This window comes from Lemur catta, chromosome 15 (assembly GCF_020740605.2).
Source record: "Lemur catta isolate mLemCat1 chromosome 15, mLemCat1.pri, whole genome shotgun sequence".
NCBI classification, from domain to species: Eukaryota; Metazoa; Chordata; class Mammalia; order Primates; family Lemuridae; genus Lemur; species Lemur catta.
In genome coordinates, this window is record NC_059142.1 from 12,036,187 (window position 1) to 12,063,629 (window position 27,443).

Here is a 27,443-nt window from a genome sequence, read left to right on the forward strand (position 1 = left end):
AAGCCTTTCGTGGAGGCATTAGAAAGGTCTTTAAGCAGTGCTGGAATGGTAGTAGAGATCGGTTTGGGGGCTGTCCTAGGTTGCATTCTGCTGTGGCCATTAATTGTCCCTGGATGCATTGCTTGATTGTGGGGTGGCTTCATGTGGGCCTGTAAAAGACGGAGAGGAATGTTCTCTGCTCGCAAGAAAATGTGCAAGCCCAGGAGACATGCTGTGACACGTGTGGAGACTGTTCTTAGGTACTGCTCTAGCTTTCAAGCCCCTGCCTGGGTCATGAGAGAGCTACCATATTTATTTATTTTTCCTAGGACCATGGCTGATGGAACCCAGAAGATTCCTGGCATCCAATTTCCCTTTCCCTTCACACCCTATTCCATCCAGAAGGACTTTATGGCAGAGCTGTACCAGGTTTTGGAGGCTGGCAAGATTGGGATATTCGAGAGTCCAACTGGCACTGTGAGTACGAATAGTGAGAGCCATGATAAGAAAACTCAGAGGTGGTCTTGCTCACTTTTACTAGTTGCCTATGCAGAGATTTTCATGGTTTGAAGTTCAGCAAAGTAGTGTGTCAGTTTATCTTTCTGAGTAATAGTCTCTTTGTCTATAAAAAGCGTTAAACAGAACATCAGGGTCTGAGAAAAATTATGCTCAATGCAGATGAGGATTTGCCTGGCCTTGGAAGCCATGCCCCATAGCACTGAAACTTTCCAGATTTCTCTGGGCACATAACTGGTTTGATGATGAGAAAACACAGAAATAACTTTGACTTTTTCACTGATTAAACATGTTGGTTCATTTTGAGACAGAGTCTCATTCTGTGGCCCTGGCTAGAGTATAGTGGTGTCATCATAGCTCACTGCAACCTCAAAGTACTGGGCTCAAGCAATCCTCCTGCCTCAGCCTCCCAAGTAGCTGGGACTACAAGCGCACGCCACCACGCTTGACTTATTTTTTTCTATTTTTGGTAGACATGAGGTCTTGCTCTTGCTGAGGTCTCGAACTCCTGAGCTCAAACAGTCCTCCCACCTCAGTCTCCCAGAGTGCTACGATTACAGGTGTGAGCCACGGTGACCAGCCAAAACATACTGTTTTAGTCCCTAGGAACTGGGTTACTGAGCCCTGGAGGGATCTGATCAAGTGCCCCTTAGTTTTTCTTCCCTGACTGGGAAGAAAGCATGTATTAGAGGTTGGCAGTTGAGGAGGAGTAGGACTGTGACAGTCCCCAGTGTCTCTCCTGCCCTTTGTTTATTACCCGTTATAGCCAATACTGTGTGATGGTAAAATGACTGTGTTGCCGTGAAGGGCCCCCAACTAGGGTGGGGCCTCCTACAGGGGAATGAACTGTGAGCCTTTCGGGCTTAGCAAGTTTGGCCCTTAGGAGGCTCTTACTGTGCGTGTGCTGAGTGAAGGAATAAGAGAAAGCGACTCATCCCCTTTCTGTCGCTTGCTGATGGGAGCGTGTCAGTGTTTCTGGAGGTGACATAGGGATCTCTTGGGACAAGAAGAGTGCAGAGTGGGATACTCTGTTGTTCCATTTTTGTTCTCATATACAGTGAATGAGACACAGTAAGTCCTGCCAATTAACAAAGAGTGGGTCATGAAAATGGCATGCATGGTTTTCTTAGATAGTGTTCTGTTAACATTCCTACTACTTAAACACAGTGCCATTTGACTTCTTCCCCTACCAACCCTGAAATGTTGTTTTATGGTCAATAGTGACTTTCTGATTTACAGATTTGGATATTTTAAGTCCTTACTTGAGCATTTGCTACATTTGATATTTTTGAATATATTTGCCTTTTATTTTATTTTTTAATTTAATTTTTATTTTTTAGATACAGGGTCACACTCTGTTGCTCAGGCTAGAGCGCAGTGGCCCCATCATAGCTCACTGTAACCTCAAATTCCTGGGCTCAAGTGGTCCTCCTGCTTCAGCCTCCCGAGTAGCTAGGACTGTAGGCATGCGCCACCACCTGGCTACCTTTTTATTTATTTATTTTTTGTTAGAGGTGGGATCTGGCTATGTTGCCCCAGCTGGTCTCAAACCGTTGGCCTCAAATGATCCTCTCAAATCAGCCTCCCAAAGTGTTGGGATTACAGGCGTGAGCCACCACACTCAGCACATCCTTTTTTGTTTAAAGTAACTAAAAAGTTAATCAAAGAATAATGCATGTCCTTCAAAAAGTCAAATGTAGGGAATTTAGTTCCTTGAGCAGGTACTTTTCCTTTTTTTTAACTTTTTCTTAACAAACAGTTACAATTGCATGCATGTTTTCAATCCTAAGTTCGTGCTATTTCTTGATTTATTGATTTTTGTCATGGGTCCCTTCCTACTGTGATAGGTGGATGGCCTTCTCACCGTCTCTTTTCCCTCCCTTTCCCAGTTGTTCCAGAAGAGTTCTCAGTTTTAGTCTCTACTAAGTCTAACAGTATATTATGATTGTGTGTTTTTCCTATAACAATTTTTTGTGTTTCTGGAGTTGATAATTATGTTTTTAAAGTGTGTTTAGTTTTTAATATACCTATCCCAATCTCTCCCACACCATCCTCTGGCCTCTCAATATGATTTTCCACAGAGAAAACGACTGTCTTAGTCTGCTAGGGCTGCCATGATAAAATGTCATAGATTGGGGACCTTAAACAACAGAAATTTCTTTGCTCACCATTCTGGAGGCTGGAAAGTCAAAGATCAAGGTTCGGACAGGGTTTGCTTTCAGAAGACCGATTTCTTCCCGGCGTGCAGATGGCTGCCTTCTGTCTGTGTTCTCACGTGGAGAAGAGAAAGAGATCTTTGGTGTCTCCTCCTCTTTGTAAGGATATGGGCTCCATGGATTAGGGCTGTGCCCTTAGGAATGCAATTAACTTTTATCACCTCCTTAGAGGCCCTATCTCCAGTACTTCCCATGAGGGGTTAGGATTTCAACATATCAATTGGGAGGGACACAATTCAGTCCATAGCCATTACCAACTCCATTTTTGCCCTGGAGCTGTCCTTAATCCACCATCCTTTCCCCCTAATCTTAATTAGTTGTTCCTTTGACCTACTTGACGGCATTTCCTAGGGAAGTCCTAGATTTTCCTTTCTCCTTCTGTAAAAATTAACTTTGAGGCTGGCCAAGATGCCTCACACCTGTAATCTTAGCACTTGGGGAGGTTGAAGCAGGAGAAACCCTTGAGGCCAAGAGTTCCAGACCAGCCTGGACAATATAGCAAGATCCCTTTTCCAAAAAATTCAGCTGGGTGTACTGCCATGCACCTGTAGTCCCAGCCTACTTAGGAGGCTGAGGCAGGAGACTTGCTTGAGCCCAGGTGTTTCAGGTTACAGTGAGCTACAATGATACCAATGCACTCTAGCCTGGGCAACAAGAGCGCGAGACCCTGTCTCCAAAAAAAAAAAAAAAAGAACTTTGAGTATAATTGACATACAGTAAAATGCATTACTTGTAATTCTTCAAATTCTGTGAGTTTTGACACCCATATTTCCACCACCACAATCAAAATGCAAAACATTGCCATCACCTCAGGAAGTTCATTGGCACGTCTTGGCAGTTGTTCCCTGCCCCTGTTCCCCACTCCTCCCAGTCCCAGGCACTTTCTGTCTCTGTAGATTAGTTTTACTGTAACAGAATTTCATAAAAATGGAATCATGCAATATGTGGACTCCTGTGTTTGGCTTTTCTTGATCAGCCTTAGTAATATCTTGGGCATTCATTCATGTCGTTGTATGCTTTTCTTATTCTTTCTGCTTTGGATTCTTTTGTCTGGATTCTATATCGTCTTGGTTTACTTCCTCGTCTCAATAGAGCACATTCCTGTGAACGGTTGCATAGGAGGAAAGTTTTTGAGGCTTAGCTTGTCCAAAAGTACATTGATTCTTCCTTTTTACACGATTGATATTGATAGTTTTGTTGGGATATCATTCTAGCTTGAAAGAATTTCCCTCGGACTTGGTCCCTATGTCCTTTAGTTTCCAATGGGTGCTGTTTGTTGAGCAGTCCAGTGACAGATGGCATCTCAGTCCTTTGTGACCTGATCCTGTCCCACCTTCCACAGTTTTCAGGCTCTTCTCTTTGTCCTTTGTGTTCTGAAATTTCATGTTGATGGGCCTGATGTGTGTGTTTAATTCCTTTTTGGGGCGCTTGCCGGGCCCTTTCAACCTGTGGGCTTCTGCCTTTCAGTTCTGAGAAATTTTCTTAGATTTGATAATATTCTTTTCTGTGTTTTCCTTCTGGTGTTCCCTTTCATTGGGTTTTGGACCTCCTAGTAATCCTGTTATTGTCTTTCTTCTAATTGCTTTATTAGCAACTAATAAACCGTAGTATATTTTGTTTTAAATTCTACTTCCTTGGGATTTCTTTGAATTCATTGCCCAGTCTTTCCATACAGCATATTTCTGCTATTGTATTTTTAGTATTCAAGAATTTGTTCTTATTCCCTGATTTTTGAAATAGCATCCTGTTCAATGTCAAGAAACAACATCTTTCTGAGAGTATCAGTTACAGTAGTATTTTGAAGGGCTTTTCCCCCCTTCATTGTTTCATTTTTTTAGTTGTTTTTGCCCCCCCCCCCCCCACAGTTTGGGCTCTGTCTTAGTCCATTTTGTGTTGCTATAAAAGAATACCTGAGCCTGGGTAAGTTATAAAGAAAAGACGTTTATTTAGCTCACGGTTCTGCAGGCCGAGAAGTTCAAGGGCATGGCCCTGGCCTCTGGTGAGGGCTTTCATGCAGATTCACAGTATTGTGGAGGAGGTCCACGGTGAAGCAGAGCCCTGCGAAGAAGACGGGAAAGCTTGAGGAGTGTCCTGGCTTTATAACAACCCGCTCCCGGGGGACTCACTCCATTCCCACGAGAACCAGTCCAGTCTCGGGAGAGCGAGAACTCACTCCTGCGAGAGCAGCATCAAGCCGTTCGTTCATGAGGGGTTCACCCCAGTAACTCAGACACCTCCCACGAGGCCCCACTTCCCAATACCACCACACTGTGAGTCACATTTCAACGTGAGTCTTGGTGGGGCCAAACAAACCACATCCCGACCCTGGCAGGTTTTATGTTTTGTTTGGAGACTTTCCTCAAGGACCAGTGGTCCTTGGCTTTCTATTCTTGGTGTTGCAGAATAAGCCACTAGCAGGCAGGTCGAGAGTCTGCTGGGCAGGCTGGCTGCGGGCCGGTGGGCTGGGCTGCTTGTTGGGGGCTTCCACTGGCCGGCACATCTGTGGGGTTTTCCCTCGAGCTGTTCAGCTTCTCCAGAGAGGGCTCCTCTGACTCTGGCCTGGCCGGCACAGTGGCATGAGCCCGACAGCTGGTCTTCGTGACAGCTGTCCAGGGAAAGCGGCGCTAGGTGCACAGCCTGTCCCTCAGTGCCCTGCTCCAGCCTGGCCCTCGCCCTCCTCCCTCTTTGTTCTGCCTGTTGTGTCCAGAGCTCTCCTGGCTCAGCTGCCACGGAGAATCCACTTCTGTCTTCCGCAGGGAGTGGGGACTACACCTGGGGATCTCATTGTTCCTGAAAAGAATTTCAATCCGTCCTTTGTCTTCAGTGCCATGTCACGTGCCTGCGGGTTTCTGGGTCTTTCTGAGGGTGAACTGGGGGATCTCTGGAGGTACCTGGGCTTTATTGTCTCTGGTGAATCGGTCGCACTTCTCTGTCTTCTCTCCTAAAACTTTTTACTGTCCCTTCTTTGAATTTCTTTGTTTTCATGGGTGTAAGCCTCTTTATGACTTTGGCTTAATTTTGGTGTGTTTTGGAAAAGAACACCGAAGAGCACATGTTCATTCCGCCTTGTGTAACTGACCGTCAGTCTCCTCCCTCCCAGGTCTTTCCAGCTCAGTCCTTTGCTCAGCCCTGAATCGTCATGGTGTCAGTTCTGCAGCCGCCTCTTGTGCACCTTCTGTGTAAACCTGCCCAGACTTTAGTTACCCGTCACACCCTGCCCTCTCTTTCTCCTGTCGTGGGTGCCCACTGCCCCCAGGAGAAGCCGCGCTGTCTCGCACCCTGAGCACCGAGCCTCCTGTGCCCTTCCCTGCCTCCATGTGCAAGTGTCCCGCCTTAGCTGCCTGAGATGCTGTTTATTCTTTAAGAGTCACCTTTTTAAGCCTTTTACGATTCTGCCAATTGGAGTTGACATCTCAGCTTTGTGCCTGCCATGCCTCGTGTGAGGCTGCAATTCTGAGAGTGCAAAAACCTGGAGTCGGTGCTTCATGGGGACCATGTCGTCCTTCAAACCGTGTGTTAGGTTGTGCCCGTGAGCATTTCCTAGGGGCTCGGCACCTCTGTGACCGCAGCACCAAACCCAGTGCTTGCCACAACCAACAGGTGTTTAGAATGAATGAATGAACTTGTCTTGGCATAATTCTACAATAGCGTTATCTGAAATGGTACCCCAGGAAGTAACGTTGCTCAAAGCTAGGCATTCTGTGAGTACTTTATTAAATTTACTTTGTGACTGATGAGACCATAGCTTCTACATCCTTTTAACACTTTCCCATCTAAAATGTCTGTGGTCTTATTACAGGGTGTAGAAAACTGTCTACATCCTTTTGTCTTTGTGTCGGAACATACCCACAGTTGTTTTTGGAAGATAGCTTTGACCAGATCCTCAGGAACTGCCTCAGCCCAGAGTCAAGTGGAGAGTCCTGAATCTCTGATCTGGCTGTCCCTGGGCCGGTGTTGCAGGGGGACGTCTCACCTGCCCCCAGCACGGTGACAGCTAAAGCTGGTGGCTCCCGTTTCACAGGCATCACAGAATAGCTGCCCCCAGGTTGTGCTGAGGAGGGCTGCCTGGCACTCTTGACCATTTACGACAGGAGCTGTCAAAAGCTGAGAGAAATGGTATATATGGGGCTTTTCTAAAAATACGTGGCCCCTCTGTTCATCAGAAGTGTCATTCTGCCACAGGGCCTTTCAAGATTTTGGTGAAAGTTAACAGATCCTGCATCCCAGGATAATGATAATCTTACTACTCTTGCTTTATGGTAGCAAAAAACAGCTGTCCCCAGTTGATCACTTGTAATGTGCCAGGTACCCTCTAATCCTGGTGTAGGTATCAGCCTTCGTGTGCATGGACTGACTGAATGTCTGCAGCGACTCCATGAGGAAGGCACAACTCTTATCGTTCCCATTTTGCATATGTGGAAACGAGCCTGGAGAGCTCAGCCCAAGCCAGAGGGCTGGCAGGTGGAGGAGCCAGGATGCCCCCCGGGCAGCCTGGAACACTCTGCTGTGCTGCCAGCCCCAACTTGAGACACACATAGTTTTTCACCCGGCCCAGGGTACCCCGAGCTCCCCTCTGGGTTGAGCAGGTTCGGGGAGCTGATTCCCAGGACCAGAAGGTGTTGGCTCCTGCAGAGACTCACTGAACTGAGCCACCCTTTGGACCCAGATGGAGCAGCCTGGTGGAACGCAGAGCAGTGTCCCCTCTAGGAGAACTGTGTCAGTTTCCTAGGCTGCTGTGACAAAGGCTCACAAACTGAGAGGTTTAAACAATAGAAATGTGTCCTCTCACGGCCCTGGAGGCTGGAAGTCTGAGATGAAGGTGTCAGCGAGGTTGGCTTCTCCTGAAGGTTGTGAGGAAAGGACCTGCTCAGGCCCCTTCCTTGGCTTGTGGGTGGCTGTGTCCTCCCTGTGTCCCATCACGTCCCCTCCCGCCAGTGCATGTCTGTGTCCAAATCTCCCCTTGGTGATAGGGCTGCCAGTCGTTATGAAGATCTAGGGCCCACCCTACTGGCCTCATCTTAACTGATTACGTCTGCGATGATCCTAGTTCCAAATAAGGTCACATGGTGACACACTGGGGTTAGGACTCAGCATAGGAATTGTGGGGGGACACAGTTCAACCCATAACAAGGGCCCGCAGGGAAAATTCTGGTCTTTAAGCCAAGAGTAATATTTTCCAGAGCAATTAGTTTGCTTTAAAAAAAAAGTCACCACTGGCACTCCTGTGACTGACCACGTCGTTTGCGCATCAGCTGCGTGAAAGCTGAGGGGCCGAGGTGGCTTCCCCTAGGCAGGTAGATGGGATTTCACGCTGTGTGTTTTTAGCGTTAATTCTTTTTGGGACTATTTACCTAATTTCTCACCTTCTAATTGCATTAACTTGCAGTATTTATATATAACCTGATAAACTACTTAAAAAGTTTTTTTTCCCGAAACAGTGAGCTGTATCATTAAAGAAGCTTTCTCCTGTTTCTTGGGCCCAGCTTTTATTTCTTCCTTTTTCTTGTTTTTTCTGGCTATTGTATAGTTAATTCCCTTCCTTTCCTTTCCTAGGGTGGTCTTAGAGCATCCTCTAATATTTAAAGCCAGACCTCCTTCGAGGCCCTTACTAAAATGGGGAAAGATGACTTGGGAAGATTTCTTTTTCCTTCTATTTCTGAAGATCGTTTTTCTTCCTGCAGGGAAAGTCCTTAAGTCTCATTTGTGGGGCCCTCTCCTGGCTCCGTGACTTTGAAGAGAAGAAGCGTCAAGAAGAGGCGCGTCTCCTGGAAACTGGGCCCTCTCAGGATGAGAAGGACCCACCCCCACTTCTCTCAGCTTCCTGCCGAGAGACCGCAGACGCCCCGGGGCCTGCTGGAGAACCGGACTGGGTGACTCAGTTTGTGCAGAAGAAAGAAGAAAGGGACCTGGTGAACCGACTGAAGGTGAGATCGGGGGTAAGAAGGGCAGTGATGAAGGAAACGGCTTCAGCAATTACTTTGGGGCGATTCTGAGGCTCGGGGAGCGTGTGTTCGTCTTTGCCTTTGTGGAGCCTCCTCAGTCTCCCTCCGCTTCCCTGAGTCGATGGTGCGGCCCCTGTGCTGTCTGTCTCCAGCTGATGTCAACAGGCCTCCACCGGACAAGGGGCTGGTGGTTCCCATTTGTTACTCACCTGGGAAAGGAACCTAATGGTTGCCATTGGCAGCGTGGTTCCGTGGCTGCAGACTCAGTGAAGGAACGAGTGTGAGTGGGAGCGTGTGGCTTTGGGAGGGAGGATGCAGACTGCCGCCGTGAGCAGGGAGGCCGGAGCCTGCGGAGGCTGAGGGTCTGGGGAGGGGAGGCTGCAGCAGCCTTGAGTGTTGGCCAGGAAGGAGAGCTGCCCTGTGCGGAGGTGCGGGCTGAGTGGCCCCAGACGCTTTAGGAAAGGCCGGGGCTTCCTGTGTGAGTTTCCTCTATGGCTGCCTGACCCTTTAGGAGGAGCAGATCCGGAGGAGGAAGCGAGAAGAACGCCTGCAGCGGATCCATCACAACTCGCAGCTCACGTATGCAGCCAAGCGCCTGGTGAGTGTCGTCTCAGGGAGGGGCTGGGGTCATGTCCAGGCAGTGTCACTCTGCCCTGTGTGGAGACTCTGGGGAGTGGCCAGGCCTCGGTCTTCTCTCCCCGACCCCCGCTGGCTAAGTTCCCTGCACCCTGGAGCTGGGCAGGGTGAGTAGAGCCCAGATCCTGGGAGCCTGTCCCTTCTCCCGTGGAGCGGCGAGGCCTGCGCTCACGGGCACACGGGAGGCTGGCTCTGCTGGGGGTGGGCACACCCGTGCTGAGACGTCTCCCGCTCATGCACCTCCAATACCCTGGCCAGAGACAGGAAGAAGAAGAAACCGAGAGTCTCCTCCGCCTCAGCAGGGAGATGCTGGCAGCAGGAACGGGGGCTGAGCAGCCGGAGCAGCTGGAGTCTGGGGAGGAGGAGCTGGTCCTGGCCGAATATGAGAGCAATGAGGAGAGAAGAACAGCTCGAGGGTGAGACAGCTGCTGCCGCTTCCCCCCTGCCCTGGGTTCTGTGGGGCTCCCGCCAGGGCAGCCATTTCCCTCCTGCCAGAGACACTGGTAGAGCACCAGTGAGAGGGAATGACAGCCATCTGCCCCCTTTCTCCAAGCCACGCTCCTTCTTAGGACCATAAATGCTGGCACCAGGGACAGCCAGCCCTTCAGTCACTGGCCTCGTAGCTGTTGACTCAGTTATCCTCACGGCGGCCCAGTGACGGCAGAATACGGGTGTCTGTGCTTCGCACACAAGGAAGCTGCTGCCCAGGGAGGGGACCTGCCTCGGCCGAGGCCACAAGGTCAGTGGGTGGAGAGCCGGGACTGACGACCAGCCAGGCTGGCTGTGGATCTCATGCTCCTAAATGCCGAGCTGCACTGTGTGAGGTTCTGATGTAAACCATCAAGGCATCCTTAGCCTGAGTTTTCCTTGTCGCCTTAAGGCTTCCATTGGTCCAGACTGGTAGGTTTCTATTAATACCTTATGAGCCATAACGTCCTGGGTGAGTTAGAAAACACTGCACAGCAGGCCATTTCCGTACCACACGACCCGTTGTGAGAGCCCCGTTTCCATTCACACTTTCTGGAATTGAAGCACCAGCACCCCTGGAGCGTGAGCCCTGGTGTGCATGTCCAGATGCTGTGGACTCAGAGGTGGATAAGACAGGCGTGGCCCCTGCCCTCGGAGAGCTTGCGTTTCTGTGGACAGAGACAGATAATAAACCTGAAAACAAATGATGCCTATTTGAAATCGGCACGTTCACTAGGCGGAGAATGAAACAGGTGCAGTGGATGGGTGTGGGGCTGCACCTCCAGGGGGGAGGTCAGGAAAGGCCCTCCCGGGAGTGACTGTGAGCCGAGCCCTGGAAGGCAAGCAGGAGCCGTGGGAAGGCCTGGGAGGGGAGAGTTCCAGACAGACCTGCCAGTGCAGTGGGCGGGAGTGGGGACAGGTGTGGTGTGTGAGTGGCTGAAGGCCCAGGTGCCAGAGCAAAGGTGAAGAAGGGCGAGAGAGGAAGAAGAGGGCAGAGAGGAAGCAGCTGGCGCATCTGCAGGCCCCAGAGGCCAGGGAAGGGCTGGATGTCGCTGTCATGCAGGGGGAGGCAGGGGGAGGCGAAGGAATGACGTGATCTGATTTGCACACCAGAAAGGTCATTCTGGCTTTGAAGGTTGTGGCTTGTCCCCAGAGGCACAAGGATTCCTATAGATTCTTCCCTCTTAGGTCCCCCGCTGGGGAGGGGTCTTTCCTGCTTCTCTAAAGGTGATGACATGTCCCATGTTTTCATTGGCACCGTGGTCACCACGTCTGTCTGGAAGGTGACTCCAGGGCCTGAAACCCTCCGTTGACTCTCGTGAAGGATAATCCAGGCCCCTGTGACTTCACCTCCAGCCTCCCTCCGCCAAACACCAATGTCCCAGCTGCCTTGGCCTTTCCTAAATGTGCCAGGCCTCTCCCGTCATATCCGAGGATTTGCACGTGCCCTTCCCTCTTGCCAGAACCCCGCCCTGCTCCCTTGGCAAATGCCTTCACCTCTTTTAAGGCGGCTCAGATGCTGTCTGGGTGGCCTCGGTGCCAGCCACTCCCTGCTTCGCTCACGGACCCGTTTGTGTTTTAGCTGTCGTTTCCCCTCCTCTCCCTCCCCGGGCTGTGAGCTGCTTCAGGGCAGAATCCAAATCTTTTTAATTTCATATTTCCAGAGCTGACCTAGTGTTTGGTGATACAGTTTGCTCAATAGCTAGTTGACCTGAACGAATAGGCACCACTGGTTTCAGTCCCGTGGTATAATCCCAGCTGAAGGGGCAGACTAAGGCACTGAGGGGAGAAGAGGTTTTCCTGGTCATAAGTGATAGCGTCTTTCATTCACTTCATCCATTGGTTGTGGCTTCATCCAGGAAATGTGTGTGGCTCAGGGCAGGGGGGGTGGACCGTGGGGACCCCAAAGAACCGAAACAGACCTGGTTCCTGCCCTTGTGGACATGACGATCTGATGGGGGAGACAGACCAAGAGGAAGCAATTTTGAATGAGACGAGTGTTAAGAAGAGCAGGTGCGGGTGCCGTGGGTGTGTGTCGGAGCGGCCGTGCCTACTGAGGAGGTCAAGGAAGGCTGCCTGGGGGAGGCGATGCTTATGTTGTGATCTCAGACTTGACTGGGAGTTGGTGAGGTGGGGGAGAGAGCATTGCAGGCCAGGACAGCGTGTCCGAAGGCCGGAGGTGGTGAAGAGCAAGTGTCTCTCGGGGATCCGAGAGGTGCAGCTCGCTGGAGGGAGGGCAGGGGGAGGAGAGCAGCTGCGATGACTGCAGGTCGCATGATGGAGCGAAGCTTCTAGCTCGGGGTTGGGGTGCTGTGCTCTTTCTCCTTTGTCTCCACGTGTCCCTGTGTCCACTGACCTGGAAGGCCCAGGCTGGCATTTGCCTGGGGCTGTCTCTGGACAAGCAGCACCTGCCGCTTTGGTGGCACCATTACTGGGATTGTGTTTCCCCTTTCTGGCCCAGAGCGCAAGCCCCAGTTCTGTTGGCTTGTGAGGAAGGGGCTGTGTCTTACTCCAGGGTCACCGGCCATCCAGGGCTTGTCGTGGGGGCTTAGTAGATGCTGAGGAAATGGTGTTTAGCTGACCTGAGTGTGCTGAGGGAAGACTGCTCTCTGTTCTCTCTCGTGCGCAGAGTGGATGAGGATGAGGATGACCTGGAGGAACATGTGACTAAGGTAAGACCCATGTCCTCAGGTGCTGCCGTGTCTGGGCCTCCGTCCCGGGCTCTCCACCCCAGGGGAGAGGCCAGAGTGGCTCCGGCTGCTGCTCACCCTCCCATCGATGAAGGAGGGGCTTCCAGCCTGCGGACTCTGTGCCTTCCCACACCCAACCTGGTCCCTCGTTGCTCACCTGGCAGGCTGGGCCCTGGGGAGGCCTCTCCTGGGAGTGAGGCCTGGCTTGTTGCCCCAGGGCATCAAGGAGCAGCCATTCTGGGCCAAGGTCTGGGTTGATTCCCGCCTCCATGGGGTGCTGGTGGCGGGTGGTGGGAGGTGTCGGGGAGGACAGGCAAAAGCATTGCCCTTCCGGTCTCTGCTGGCGTGTTTCTTCTCTTCTCTGTATGTCCATCTGCATGGAGTGCCCTCGGGTGCGTGTGGTCTGACCCTTCTCAAATTTACACACACTTGGTTTCATTCATTCCAGACTTCAGTTTTCTGTTGAAAGTAGAATTTTCCCTTATTTTTCTCTTCTCTAAGCCTTAGAGCAGTAGAGAGAGAATATTCAGCTCAGCCTCCTCCTCTCTCTTTGGGGATGTGTGGAAACAGCCCTCCCCCGACACCCCCGAGGACGGTAGGAATCTTTGCCACGCTGACAGTCGCCACTCAGGGAAAATACACTTTCCTGAGGTTGCCAGACCCTCGCAGTAGTTGGATTAGAGGCTGAGTGTGACTAGTAGGAGTTACCTCTTGTGGTTGTTTCCGTAAACTTCTGGAGCTGCAGGAGACTCGGGGAGTCCCTGGGGCCCTTGTTAGACGAGACCTGACAGGGGCAGTCCCCTGCGTCAGGGTGGACATTTGCAGCTGCTCTGCCCGTTCCCTCGGCCTCTCAGGCTACGGTGTGCCTCGGTGTGCAGGCGCGTTAGAGCCTTAGAGTCCCCTCTTTGAAATGCCTTTCTCTTCCCCGAGCAGATTTATTACTGCAGTCGGACACACTCCCAGCTGTCCCAGTTTGTGCATGAAGTACACAAGAGCCCCTTTGGCAAGGACATCCGGCTCGTCTCCCTGGGCTCTCGGCAGGTAAACAGCGGCGAGGTGTCTCGGCCCAGGTGCCATCCTGCTCCTTCCCCTGTGCCTTTGTCTTCCTCGTCGAGGCCTGGAAAGGTGCTGGGTGTGAGGCCGGCCGCTCAGCCCCTTCCCTGGCCTGACCAGTGGGTCGCTGGAAGGAAAAGGAGAGGCGGGGCGGGCTGGGCTGGGCCGGGCGGGTCAGCTGGGTTGCTTGCGTCTCACTTGGCACCACCGTCTCTGCCTCTTGTCTTCTCCTGTCTTGTAGAACCTTTGTGTGAACGAAGACGTGAAGAGCCTGGGTTCTGTGCAGCTTATTAACGACCGCTGCGTGGACATGCAGAGAAGCAAACACGGTAGTCACTGGGACTCTGCTGCAGCATCCTGCGGTCTGGGGAGAGTGGGGCAGGGCAGGAAGTGACCGAGGATACGGGGCCAGGGACACGGGAGATAAAGACCATAAGTATCTTAAATGGGAGGAATGGCAGAGCAGACCCTGGTTCCTTCCTAAAGACGCTCTCCTTGGGAAAGGGAGTTCCTGCTTCTGGGCCAGTGTCTAGCCCACGCCCCTGGCTTGGAGGTGATTTTATAGGCTCTTTATGGAGAACATAAAGCCAAATCCCAGAGTGTCCTGACAAGACCACATGAGTGGTACTGAGAAGGGTTTTATACGCCCCACCCCCCAGAAATGGGTCTTAACAGGACAGACCCACTCTTGACTGCACAGACAGCCATTGTCCTCTCTGTCTGTGCTCCCCTTGTGCCTGTGCCACCTTCAGAGAAGAGGGATGAAGCTGAGGAGGAGAAGCCAAAGAGAAGGAGGCAGAAGAAGGCTTCCTGCCCCTTCTACAACCACGAGCAGATGCACCTCCTCCGGGACGAGATCCTGGCAGAGGTGAAGGACATTGAGCAGCTGGTGGCCGTTGGGAACAAGGCCCGGGCCTGTCCCTATTATGGGAGCCGGTTTGCCATTCCTGCAGCCCAGGTGAGGACTCTGGAGGGGAAGTAGCTCTTGGCTCTAACTGTGGCCTAGGCCATGGGGGAGTCCTCCTTCCTCTAGTTTGGGAGGATGCCACACACTGTGGTTAGACTGACAGCTGCACCATGTGCTGATGGCACCTAACCCATTCTCCCCTGGCATATGGGTCGGAGGGGGCCCATGGATCCCTTGGTGGCTGTGAGCTGCAGGGCCAGTTGGCGTTCCTGGGGACAGCAGATGGGAGTCAGGAAAGATCGTGCATTCCCTGCAAAGCCACAGCAAGAGCTGAGAGACGTGCAACAAGGGCACCGCAGCACATGACTGCAGTTCCAAACGGCTTTTCGGAGTGACAGTCCCACTCGCACACCTGCCTGCAGCACATGAGAATACTGTTCTCTGAGACCTGCCATATCTTTAAGCAGTTTCAGGAAAGTTGCTAATTTGACAGGTCAAAATGGCATCTTACTGTTACTTGGTGGGTATGATTGAACTGTTTTCTTGCTAATTCCTTAAGTGGACTTTGGAAAGAGGATATTACTCAGGGAGAATTCAGTGTCATCCGGCAGGTTTTGAGAGCTGCAGGGAACTGTGTTAGTAACCGTTTTCCAGGGCAGCTAAGTGCTCAGCAGGGCCCCACCGGGACTGAGTGTGGGTGCGCACAGAGTCGGAGGAGCGTGCCCCGCCCCCACCGGCGTCCGGCGCCCCTCAGGTCCCTGCCTCAGAGCCAGAGCAGTGCTGGAGCCATTTCTGCACAGATGCCGTAAGATGGCCTGAAATTGTCGTGCCTTTCAATTTTTAAAGCACTTTTCACCTTGTTTTGCCTTGTTGGTACTCCAGTGACATGGCTGCAATCTACACATGGGGACCCTGGGACCCAGAAAGGTTAAGGGATTCATCTGTTTTCTCACCGTGAGTGAAGGATGGAGCCAGTATTAACACCTGGGCACTGAGTTTCCAGTTTTCTGTATTTTCATTTTGTAGATCAGTATTCTTTCAACTGGAAAATCTCTGTAACAACTTGTAATTAAAAATTTATAGGATGCTTGTGTTTTTGTTACCCCGCCTCTGCTCCTTAACTGTCATGTGCGGTAGACTGTGTCAGGCCCGATTTCCAGATGAGGAAACAGGATCAGAGAGGTTAGAAACTTCTGCAGAGCCACACAGCTGGGAAGTAGCAGCTGCAGGAGTAGAAGCCTCTGGTACACAGAGGCTACAGTGTTGGGAGGAAGCTTGGGGGCTCCAGGGCTACCTTTGGGGCATAGAGGTGGTGAAGCAGCAGGTTCCAGTCTCCCCCACCTGCCCTTGGTTCAGTCGGGGTCAGATCTGCTCCAGCTGACAAGTTTTGTACATTTGCACATAGAAATTTTTTTTTTTTGAGACAGAGTCTCGCTTTGTTGCCCGGGGTAGTGTGAGTGCCGTGGCGTCAGCCTAGTTCACAGCAACCTCAAACTCCTGGGCTTAAGCGATCCTACTGCCTCAGCCTCCCGAGTAGCTGGGACTACAGGCATGTGCCACCATGCCCGGCTAATTTTTTCTATATATATTTTTAGTTGTCCAGATAATTTATTTCTATTTTTAGTAGAGACGGGGTCTTGCTCAGGCTGGTCTCAAACTCCTGACCTTGAGCGATCCACCTGCCTCGGCCTCCCAGAGGGCTAGGATTACAGGTGTGAGCCACTGCGCCCGGCCTGCACATAGAACTTTTGAGGAAAGGGCCGGGTGCAGCGAGCACAGGGCTGTGCAGAACTCAGCATTGCTACACGTAGAAGCATTCACACCAGCAACTCAGAGCAGGGCGGGCCAGTCTGCCATAGGGCGAGTCTGCCCTGCTCAGGTGGCCGCATCTCTCCTCCCAGCTGGTGGTGCTGCCCTACCAGATGCTGCTGCACGCGGCCACCCGGCAGGCGGCGGGCATCCGGCTGCAGGGCCAGGTGGTGATCATCGACGAGGCCCACAACCTGATCGACACCATCACGGGCATCCACAGTGTGGAGGTCAGCGGCTCCCAGGTGGGTTGGCTGCTCTCCCGGGCCAGGGCCTGCCACGGGGCAAAGGGACATGGATTGTTTCTCCAAACTCCTAGACTCAGAACTCCTCTGGAGGTGGCACTTGGGAGAGGGTGTACTGCATCAAGGTGGTGACTTGGAGGCTGACTGGGGCTTTCCAGCAAATCCCAGAAGTCTGGGGACCCAGGTCCAGCAAGAGGCTCGTCTCCCTGCCCTTCACGTCCCTTGTCATCCTGAGTCTCCTGGCCCAGGGCACTGCTAGCCAGTCCTCTGTGACCTGGGGTGGTGGCCTGAGAGAAGCAGGAGTCCTCGTGCGGCTGGACCTCATTATTATTGATGTGGGTTTGAGGGGCTTTGACTGAGGAATGCCCAAGATCTCCGCAGGCCACTGTTGATCACCTGTGATGTGCCCTGCACGACACTAGGTGTCTGCTCTTCACGCCGCCTCTGCCACTGGAGGGAGGGCGGGCGTCCTATTTACATCGAGAACTCGGAGATAGTTAAGCAACATGCCTAAGATCGCACAGCTCGTGAGTGCAGGGGGAGCCGGGATGTCACCACTGGCTTCTCTGACCGTGAAACCCCTATTACATCCCACCACCTCTGCAGACCAGTGCCTGGGTTGGCCTAGGCCAGGATGTGATGGTGACCTTGAACCATCACTCCTAGAGACGACTGGTCTTTTCCCAACCCAGTACAAACTAGCAGGGAGACTCTTCCCTGAGGGATTCAGGCTCTTGCTTTTCCCTGACCCAGAGTGGACACTTGAGCAGAACTTACCTTCCTTCCTCTCTCTCAGCTCCCACCAGCCTAAGGGCCTTTGAAACCCGTACCTTTTGTCTGCACCCAGCCCCGTCTCCTCACCTGGACGCCTCCTGCGTGTCTGGGGCCGGTGTCTCCTAGGGACAGTCTGAGATTCACCGGCCCCCCTCGGCTGCCTGCCCGGAGCTGCTCTGGCCCCACGCCCATCCGTTCTCTGTGTCTCTCCGCAGCTCTGCCAGGCCCATTCCCAGTTGCTCCAGTACATGGAACGATACGGGTGAGACACTGCCCTCTGAGTGCAGGGGAGAATCCTACACGGCCTCAGCGGCCCCTCAGTCGGCCTCTGAGGGGGAGCACGGGGGTTACCACCTCAGCCTGCACCCGCAATGGGGTGGTGGGTCAGCGTGCTGTCCACGTCCTGGCTCCCCGCCCAGGCCGGGAAGCTGGGGACAGAGCTGTGGGCTCTGAGGGCCTGGGGCCATAGCTTGTGACCCTGCTGAGAGGTGCCAGATGCAGAGTCTCCGAGTGGGGGAGGTGGAGGGCACGGTGGCATTGGGGCATGGCCGCCTCATGTGCACTGCTGTCCCCTCAGGAAGCATCTGCAGGCCAAGAACCTGATGTACATGAAACAGATCCTGTACGTGCTGGAGAAGTTTGTGGCCATGCTGGGGGGTAAGAGAGCGCCCCCCTCCCCATGGTAATCCGGCCTGCAAAACTTGCTGGTTTTCTTTTTCCTTGGATGCCAGGCAGGACGCCTAGATTTTCTGTATCCTTAGGAATTGTCTTGATCATTGATTGAGAAAATTCTCCTTCTTTAGAGCTTGTTGTCAGACCTGAGATCCTTTCTTACGACTCTGTTTGCCCATGTTCTGAGTCCTTTTTATCTCGCCAGACCCCGCTCTGCAGGTGAAGTAATGACACATCATAATATAAGCAGGGAAGGTTTGTGTAGCAGTTGAACAAAAGCTTTGGAGTTTGCAGAGCGCTCGCACGTGCACAGTGTTGTCTGCCGGTGCGGGCAGCACGGGCATCTCAACCCTCCCACACAGCAAACGGCAGCTCGGCAGGGGCTGCTTGCAGCTCAGGGGCCTGCTGGGGAGACGGGACTCTGGCTCCAGCCCCCACGCGCTGTGTGTTCTTCTGGGCCAGGTGGCCCTGGGAAGGCTTCCGCAGAAGTGAAGGGCACAAAGCCCGTGGGGTTTCCTGAGGGATCTGGTCTCGTGCTGGTGTCCTTCGCCTCCCTCCCCCCCACCGCTGGCTCACCACATGCCCCTGCGTAAAGTGGCAGGGTCCGCTGGCTTGCTGCCTGTCCCTGTCTCCTGGAGCAGGCGTCAAAAGAACAAACTGACAAGGCTTTGGTCCCACGTACAGACACATGGGTCAGACTTGAGACTCCCGGACGCTCCTGCCCTCTCCGTGGGTTCCCTGTGTGAACGGCGGGAAGCAGAACGGTCGCTGAGCACATGCGTGCTCCTCCCACCCGAGGGTGCAGGGCGGAGGGTGAGAAGATGGGCGGTGGGGCCAGACCTCCCTCCTGACCTGTTGGGATTCTCCTTTCAGGGAACATTAAGCAAAATCCCAGCACGCAGAGCCTCCCGCAGACAGGTGAGAGAGTGGCGGTCAGAGGGCCCGGGGCTGACCTGAGCCGCTCCTGAGCTTGACTCTGGGACTGACGCCCCGGGCTTCGTTTGTCTCCTCTCAGGGACGGAGCTGAAGACCATCAACGACTTCCTCTTTCAGAGCCAGATCGACAACATCAACCTGTTCAAGGTAGAGGTTTTCTTCTTCATATGTTACCCATCAGACTTCCTTCCCATCAGCACCTGTGGGCGGAGCACTGTGTTAAGATGAGGGAGGGAACGAAGGGCAAATTCCTTCAGTCGTCCAGCGGTGTAAGGTCTGAGGGTCTAAAACACACACATTTGTAATTACCTGACCGTTAGAGCAATGTCCTCGCAAGAAAAAGTCATCTTGATTCTAGGGCGAGGGGTTGTGGGGATGGTGAGGAAGGTGCCTTCGTGCCATAGTGGCCTTGCTGGGGTGGAGGGAGGTGGCCTGGCGGAGCCTCTGGTCCACCCGGTCTCCCTCCCTCCGCTGGTGCTCACGCCTCTGCACGGGGCTCTCTGTCCCGACCCAGCTCTTCGGCTTCACAGAACGATACGGCGCGGTCCTCTCGTGCTCCCGGGAGCGGCCCAGGCTGGCTGGGTTTCGGCAGTTCCTGCAGAGCCTGCAGCCCGGGGTGACTGAGGGTGAGTCAGGAGGGCGGCAGGGCTGAGCCACCTGCAGGCCCTGGGCAAGAGCATCCATTCCTCGTGTGGGGACCGGACTTCAGGCAGGCCTCCTCCCCCCGTCTGCCCTGTGTAGCCCCTGCAGCCCCTGTGGACGAGGGCCAGGCCAGGGGCCCCACGTCCCCACTGATGCACGTTGAAGGCTTCCTCGCAGCTCTCACCATGGCCAACCAGGACGGCAGGGTCATCCTGAGCCGCCAAGGTAATTAGGTGCTTCCTGGCCAGGCTCTGTCCCCAAGCAGGAGCCAGCCCGGAGCCCGGGAGCCACAGCACGAGGGGAGTCTGTCCGTCCATCCTGGCACCTTCCTGGGTTAGGAGGAGGAAACAGGGCAGCCCCCTGTGAGCCGGGGCAAGCGGTGGAGATGGGGGGAGGGGACACAGGTGCTGGGGGTCAGGGCCTGTCCGGCAAGGTTGCGGGGGACGCCCTGGGGCCTGGTGGTTAAGGTGAGGTGGGCTTTGGTTTGAGGCATGGTTTCATCACCCGCGAGCTGTGTGTCTTGGACCAGTGTCTCTCTGAACCTCAGTGTCCCCGTGTGAAAGGGGAGATGACAGCTGTCTACGTTAGAGGGATGGGTGTCCTGGAGGTTCAATGGATGCGATTTAAAGAGAAAGTGCTGGCTCTTGAGCCTCGTGCATGGAGCCCCTGAGAGCCCCTTCACCCTGACTCTGGAAGTCTGTGTGGCCTGCACCCACCCGCCTCTCCCCACGTGTCACTGTCCTCTTTTCAGACACCCTCAGAGCAGCCTCAAATTCCTGCTGCTGAATCCAGCCGTGCACTTTGCCCAGGTGGTGAAGGAGTGCCGGGCCCTGGTCATTGCGGGGGGCACCCTGCAGCCGGTAAGCACGCCAGCCCCAGCCTCTCGTGCCCAGGCGTTGGGGTGGGGCAGGGACGAGGGAAGGACACATCAGGCCTCTTCCCTGTCCAGGTCCCCAGACCTGAAAGGGGCCAGCTCGAGCAGGCCCAACAGTGTCCACTAGGTGGCACTGGGGCACCACCTCACTGCCCGGCCCTTTAGGCTGGAGGGGGCGGTGGACACCCTGCTCTGGATGTCCCCCTGGGGGAGGGGGCGGTGGGCACCCCACTCTGGATGTCCCCATGGGGGAGGGGGCGGTGGACACCTCACTCTTGATGTCCCCCTGGGGGAGGGGGGTGGTGGACACCCCGCTCTGGATGTCCCCCTGGGGAAGGGGGGCAGTGGGCACCCCGCTCTGGATGTCCCCCTGGGGGGGGCAGTGGACACCTCACTCTGGATGTACCCCTGGGGGAGGGGGGCGGTGGACACCCTGCTCTGGATGTCCCCCTGGGGGGGCAGTGGACACCTCACTCTGGATGTCCCCCTGGGGGAGGGGGGCGGTGGACACCCTGCTCTGGATGTCCCCCTGGGGGGGGCAGTGGACACCTCACTCTGGATGTCCCCTGGGGGAGGGGGCGGTGGACACTCCGCTCTGGATATCCCCCTGGGGGAGGGGACGGTGGGCAGCCCGCTCTGGATGTCCCCTGGGGGAGGGGACGGTGGGCACCCTGCTCTGGACACGTCCAGCCGGGGGTCAGGCTTCTCCAGAGAAAGCCCGTGTGTGGTTCACACTCTCAGGCAGGCACCTCAGTGCCGTTCTCTTCCCGCACCCACCATCTCAACCTTCTCCCTTAGAAATGTGTGTTACTGTGTATTTTTTAATGACAGTACTATATTTTCATTGTAGAAAGCAGAGATAGGAAAAAACTAATTCCACCAACAAAAGGTTCATGTTGGTATATATTATTATACGGTCTTTGTATGCAGAATTTTTACATATGTGCATACGTATTTTAAAACCAAAACAAAAATGGTGTTATCTCTACGTGCTGTTATTATAATTTGCTTTTTTCACAAGCACCAATGTGTCATAAACATTTTTCCGTGTCAGAGAGTCTGCATTGTTCTGCCCCACTCTGGCCGGCGCTGTGTTCCAGTTCTGCGTGTACATTATATTTTATACAACTAGTCGTCTTTTGTTAGATACTTAGACCACACAATACTGTGATAAATGTAACCAGATTCCTGCACAGTGATGGTTTCAGCCTAGAAAAGGACTTAGTAGATGCTGATCAGAATCCAAAAGAAGTGGTTCCCAGCCCCAGCCACCTGTAGCTTTTTTACTTTTATATTTCTTTGTGCAGATTCATAGATTATTCATAGGTTTTTATTCATTCGGTATGTTAAAGTTGCTTATGGTCACTACTGTTTTTCAGGCTCGCATTGTCTCAAACTTGACTGGTGAGAACCCCATTATACGACCTCTGGTCCTTTTGGTTTTTTTGGAGACAGGGTCTCGCTCTGTCTCCCAGGCTGGGGTGCAGTGGTGCCAGCCCACCTCAGCCTCCCGAGTGGCTAGGAATATAGGTGTGCACTACCATGCCAGGCTAATTTTTATATTAATTTTTAATTAAATAAAAAATTTTAAATAAATTTTGAAATTTTGTGTAGAGATGGGGTCTCGCTATGTTGCCCAAGCTGGTCTTGAACTCTTGGTCTTACACCAGCCTCCTGCCTCAGCCTCCCAAAGTGCTGGCATTACAGGCATGAGCCACGGCACCCGGCCCTCTGGTCCTTTTGACTTGGCCCCGTCAGTCTTTCTTTCTAGCACAACAAAATGTCCCAAGCTTGGCATGCATGTTCCTGGCTCCAGAGCCAGACTCGTTCATTTCTCCAGAGTGCCTTGGTTTCTTTTAATGGGGAATGGTATTTAGAAATCTAGACCTGGGTGCTAGGGTGTTTGCAGTGCTCTTGGATTATGGCTGTTCATAGGGCATTTCAGTAGACAAAAATATGCTTTTAAAAATCATGAGTCCATATTGACATAAATTATTTGGTTTTTATTTAGAAATTTGACCTTATATTGTGTCTCTTTTTCTCTTAAGCTGACCATTTGGTTTCTTAATTACGTTCATGTAATCTGCTGTATCCTGCAGTATACTATAAAATAGTTTCAAAATTATAATACCAATGTTATTTCTCACAATAAATCTGATTGAAGTTGCACTTCTTTGCATTTATTTTTGGCCCTGGGAGCATATCCCACTACTGAGGTGTGGTCTCCGGGCTAGGAAGTCACTTGAGATGAGCTTTTCTGTGTGTGTTATGTTGCTAGCTTGATAGACAGCAGGCTGTTTCTGTTTCATTTTTTCAATTTTAGAAGTTGCTTTTCTATTTTTTGACTTAATTATATTTTTAAAAATATGTAAACATCTGTGTGGTTCAAAAGTCAAAACTATGTAAAAGGATACATTCAGAAAATTCTCACTTGCATCCCTCTCCAGCCTCTTCCCTACCCCCTGCAGGTCATCAGTCTTACTAGCTACTGGTCTACACTTCCAGCGTCTTTTTCTTTAATACAAAAAGCAGCAGCTGTGTGTCTTCATTTTTCCCTTTTCCATTTACACGAGCAGCACCGTGGTCGGCCGTTACTTGCAATCACTCCTGTCGCTGGCTGTGTGGTCTCCGTCGGGTGCGTGTAGCGCAGCTCCTCCGACCCGAGCCCTCCGCACGGGCAGTCTTGCCGCTCCAGGAAAGATCCTGGTGCTCGTGTTGTTTGGTGTTTGTGGGCTGTGTCCTGGGGGCAGACTCGTAAATCTGGGATTCCTGGGTTATACGGGACATTTCTTAAATACTGTCCCGTTCCCCCTGGTGAGAATTGCACTGTTTTGTACCCACCAGCAATGGCTGCGGATGCCCGTTTCTCCACAGGGTGCTTGAACTGCGGGGTTTGTGCCAGTCTGGCAGGTGAAGCCCGGGAGATTCTTGCTCAGCAGTTGGGCTGGGCCCGGCCGTGTGTATTTTATAAATTCCCACCGGTGATTTTGATGCACAGCCCGGGTGGAGAATCAGATGTGTCGAATCACCTTTGCTGTCCCTACAGGTGGTTTCAGTGAGACAGCCAGTGCTGGACACCGTTCACGTTTCTCTCTTTCTGCCGGTTTGTTACCGTCCTTTTCTTTTACCGCTTTTTTCTGTTGGTGTGAACTTGTGCCTCTCAGCCCGGACTCCTGTCTTCTCTCTTCCCCAGCCCGGGCCACACTCAGGCCCGGGGTCCTTTGCACTGGTCCTCGGGAGGTCACAGGCCTTACCTTGTGGTCTGCAGGTGTCTGACTTCCGGGAGCAGCTGCTGGCCTGTGCCGGGGCGGAAGCTGAGCGAGTGGTGGAGTTTTCCTGTGGTGAGGAGCCGCGTCCGGGGTGGGACGAGCCGAGCGTTCGCGCCCTGGCCCTGTTGCACGAGGGCGACCACGTACCGCTGTCAGGCCCGGGCTGAGGGGACCCCAGGGTGGGAGCCTCGCCCTGTCCTGGCTGTCTCTGAGCTCAGCTCCCTGGTGCTCACGCTCTGCACTGCCCCTCCTGCCCAGTGCTCCTGTGGCGATGGGGTGCGTGGGCGAGTGTCACCCGTCCCTGCTCCTAGTCTGGAAGACGGTGGGGAAACGCCCTTGCCGGACTCCCCCTCGCAGAGCATCTGCAGCTCCAGGTTTCAGCCCCTCCCTGGGTCTCACCAGGTCACGTGATCCCCCCGGACAACATCCTGCCCATCGTCCTCTGCAGCGGCATCTCCGGCCAGCCGCTGGAATTCACGTTCCAGCGCAGGGAGCTGCCGCAGATGGTGAGTCCCGGCCGGCCTGCCTGGCCACACCGCGGCTGGGGAGGGGACTTCCTGGGTGGGGGCTGCTCTGGCCCATCCAGAGGCATCCGTCCCGGAGCCCGCTCAGGGTGAGCAGTGTCTGTCTAGATGTTGATCAAGGAAGGTCTGAGCTTCCCCCACCCCCGCCCCTTAGGCTGCTAAATAAGTTTTCTGGAAACCTCCCACATCCCTTTATGACGAGGCGCACGAGAAAGCTGCCTGTCTCCTTTGGTTCTCTTCCCTTCGGTTAATCCGCCCCTGCCTTGGGCAGGGATGCAGGTCTTGGGGCACATCTCCATGCCTGGGTGTTCAGCGCCTGACCTGTCTCAGGGGGTGCCCATCAGGACACTGGGAGTTGCCGTTCCCATGGCAATGGGAGTCTGATCTCTGGGGCGCTAGCTCTGGGAGGGTCAGAAAGGCGACTGGTGGCCAGAAGCAGCAGCTGGGGGGGTTGAGGGGACGGTGGCAGGTTCCACTCTGATTCCCACCCAGAGGAGCCACGGGGCAAAGTCCTCCTCCCTGGCTGTAGTCACACAATGGGTCTCTGTCCTCAATTTTGAACCCCAAGGTTAAGCTGTTTATGGGGGACTTCAGGGCCTGCTCTCCATGGGGGAGCTCTTTGTCTTCCTTTCTCAGATGGACGAGGCAGGTTGCATTCTCTGTAACCTGTGCAATGTGGTTCCCAGAGGGGTGGTCTGTTTCTTCCCCTCCTACGAGTACCAGCGCCGGGTCCACGCCCACTGGGAGAAGAGTGGCCTGCTGGGCCGCCTGGCCGCCAGGAAGAAGGTCAGTGGCCCTTCAGCCGCACCTCCGGCTCGTGAGGACGGTGCCACCCAGAGCTCTTCCTGGGCTTTCCCACGCTCAGGAGTCGGGGTGGTTGGGCTTCTCCTGGCTCCTCAGCCCCACGGCTCCCCGTCCCTCACTACAGAGGATTTCCCCAAAGCCCATAGCTCTGTAAGGCTCTCTCGTCCCCTGGCTGGGACACACAGGGCCAGCAGCAGACCTGAGACCCAGCGCTCTGGACCCATCTCTGGGAGACATTCTCTGCTTCCAGATTTTCCAGGAACCCAAGAGTGCAAACCAGGTGGAGCAGGTGCTGACGGAGTATTCCAAGTGCACTGAGGTGAGACGGTCACTCTGAGGCTTGGGTCCGGAGACCATGTGGGATTCACAGGTGGAAACATTTCGGGTGACATCCAAGCAAGCTGTGGCTCAGCAGCTCTGGGCTGGGTCTGTCCCACAGCGCTGTGGCCAGGCAAAAGGCAGGGTGACGGGGGCCTTGCTCTTCGCCGTGGTTGGAGGAAAGATGAGTGAAGGGATCAACTTCTCTGACAACCTAGGCCAGTAAGTAGTGGTCCCCGCTCACCTCCTGGGGCTGCAGTACCCGGCTGCCCCACACTCCAGGCCGCTGGGCCCCTGCCTGCGATCTGCTGCCATCCGAGTCTGCCACCAGGCTGTGCCTGCTCGGGGTCCCTCAGCGGTGGGGGGTGTGTTTCAGCAACGCGATCTGGCCCTTGGAGAGCAGGTGGGAAATTGGGTCATAACTTTCCCAGGATGCTGTTCATTGTAGACTGGATCTCTGCACTGAGCAAACCCTTTCCAGGTGGTAGGTACGACAGTAGGGAGTGACAGAGCGACCGAGCACAGCTGGGGCGGCCCGAGGAGTGGTGGAACGTAGCGGCTGGTGGTGCAGGGTCAGGACCCGGGCAGGGCCTAATACCACACACACTCGCCCACGTCTCTGCCCCAGGTGTGTGGTCATGGTGGGCATGCCCTACCCCAACGTCACGTCTCCAGAGCTACAAGAGAAGATGGCCTACCTGGATCAGACCCTTGTGAGTGCCTCTAGTATTCAGAGGATGCGAGGACAGTGGGGGTGGTGGTGACACCCCAGGCTGAGATGGCAAGGCCCACTGACCCATGTTTCCTGTCTACTCAGAGGTCTGTCTACACTTCCAAACCGTCTAGATCTCTGTGATGTCACCTGTGGCATCTGCTGCTGCCACTGGCCTCATGGCCTCCTGGTCCGGCTCTAAAGCCTGGCAGGGTGTTTCCCAGGCAGAGTGGGGACGCTAGGCAGGAGGCAGGACACAGCCCTCCCATGTCACCTCCTTTACCCTTCCCAGCCCAGAAGGCCACGGAAGGCCCCCCAGGGAGGGCTTTGGTGGAGAACCTGTGCATGAAGGCTGTCAACCAGTCCATAGGTAAGCCCGGGACCGCAGCTGGCTATCGAGGTGGATGGGCGGAGAATGCGGTAGCAGGGAAGGGGGCTCACCTGCCCCATCTGACCGCTGAGGAAGGGTAGGGGACCCTGTGGGGATGTGCTGTCGGGGAGGCAGGTCCGCCTCGGAGCTCCAGCCCCTCGTGCCCATCCAGGCAGGGCCATCAGGCACCAGCGGGACTTTGCCAGCATAGTGCTCCTGGACCAGCGCTGCGCCCAGCGCCCCGTCCTGGCCAAGCTGCCAGCCTGGATCCGAGACCGTGTGGAGGTCACAGCCTCCTTTGGCCCTGCCATAGCCGCCCTGCAGAAGGTCAGTCCTGCCTCTTCCCTCCCGAGAGCCTCCCCCGCCCTGAGGTCTGGTTTCTCACGGCCTTGTCCTGTCCCCACAGTTTCATCGGGAGAAGTCTGCCTCTTCCTAATGCGCAGGGACACCACTGCCCCTGCCAGGCCCTTCCTTCCCCAGGGCTGCCGGAGATGCGGTGTGGCTTGGGCCTGGCAGGCAGGGAGCCTGCCCGGGAAGGGGATGCCCAGGGGAGGGTGCTGCGTGCAGTGTGCTGCCAGGGTCCAGGCACAGGCAGCCGAGCCCGTGGGAGACAACTTGGCCAATCCTGGAGAAAGGGGGGGTCGTGGCCATCCTTGGGCACATCCCAGGACAGCCCCCTCCCTGGAATCCAGTCTGTCTACCCATTCAGCACGGCCAGGGGCCCATGTGCCTCTGCCCTTTCTCACTAAAATGAGCTGTTCTAGACCTTTCACCCTCTCTTCTAAATTTAAAATGTCCCCTATTTCCAGCCCATGGTGGCCCTAGAGCTCCTGAGTGTCCCCAGCCACGTCACTCCTCCCAATCACTTGAGCAAACTGGAAGACAGCTTCTACCCTGACATCAGCAATTAATTATGCCAAGGGCCATTAGCCTCTCAGCGTGACTATTTAGAGACCCCACGTCTGTCACCGAGACGCCTTTTCCTGTGGGAAGATATTCTCCCTCCCGTGGGCAACAGCTGCCCCTCTCTGTGTCTGACCCCAGAGAAAGGGCCCTTGGTGCCCCGGGATGTTCCGCCCCATCACAC

At 54.2% G+C, this 27,443-nt stretch overlaps 1 protein-coding gene across 1 annotated transcript; it reads left to right on the plus strand.

Moving 5' to 3' along the window:
- On the plus strand, positions 1-26,842 carry LOC123621132 (putative ATP-dependent RNA helicase DDX11-like protein 8). Its single transcript, XM_045526979.1, has 27 exons — positions 1-26; positions 309-456; positions 8,393-8,635; positions 9,165-9,251; positions 9,548-9,705; positions 12,387-12,429; positions 13,381-13,488; positions 13,742-13,829; positions 14,253-14,458; positions 16,309-16,461; positions 17,451-17,497; positions 17,813-17,892; positions 18,781-18,825; positions 18,923-18,995; positions 19,324-19,469; positions 19,585-19,710; positions 19,919-19,952; positions 20,237-20,345; positions 23,628-23,700; positions 24,031-24,134; positions 24,789-24,938; positions 25,207-25,275; positions 25,396-25,496; positions 25,903-25,987; positions 26,284-26,356; positions 26,529-26,683; positions 26,763-26,842. Exons 2-27 carry the CDS (start codon positions 313-315, stop codon positions 26,790-26,792), a joined length of 2,730 nt encoding a protein of 909 aa, XP_045382935.1. The 5' UTR covers positions 1-26; positions 309-312; the 3' UTR covers positions 26,793-26,842.
- Positions 26,843-27,443: the final 601 nt, after the last annotated feature.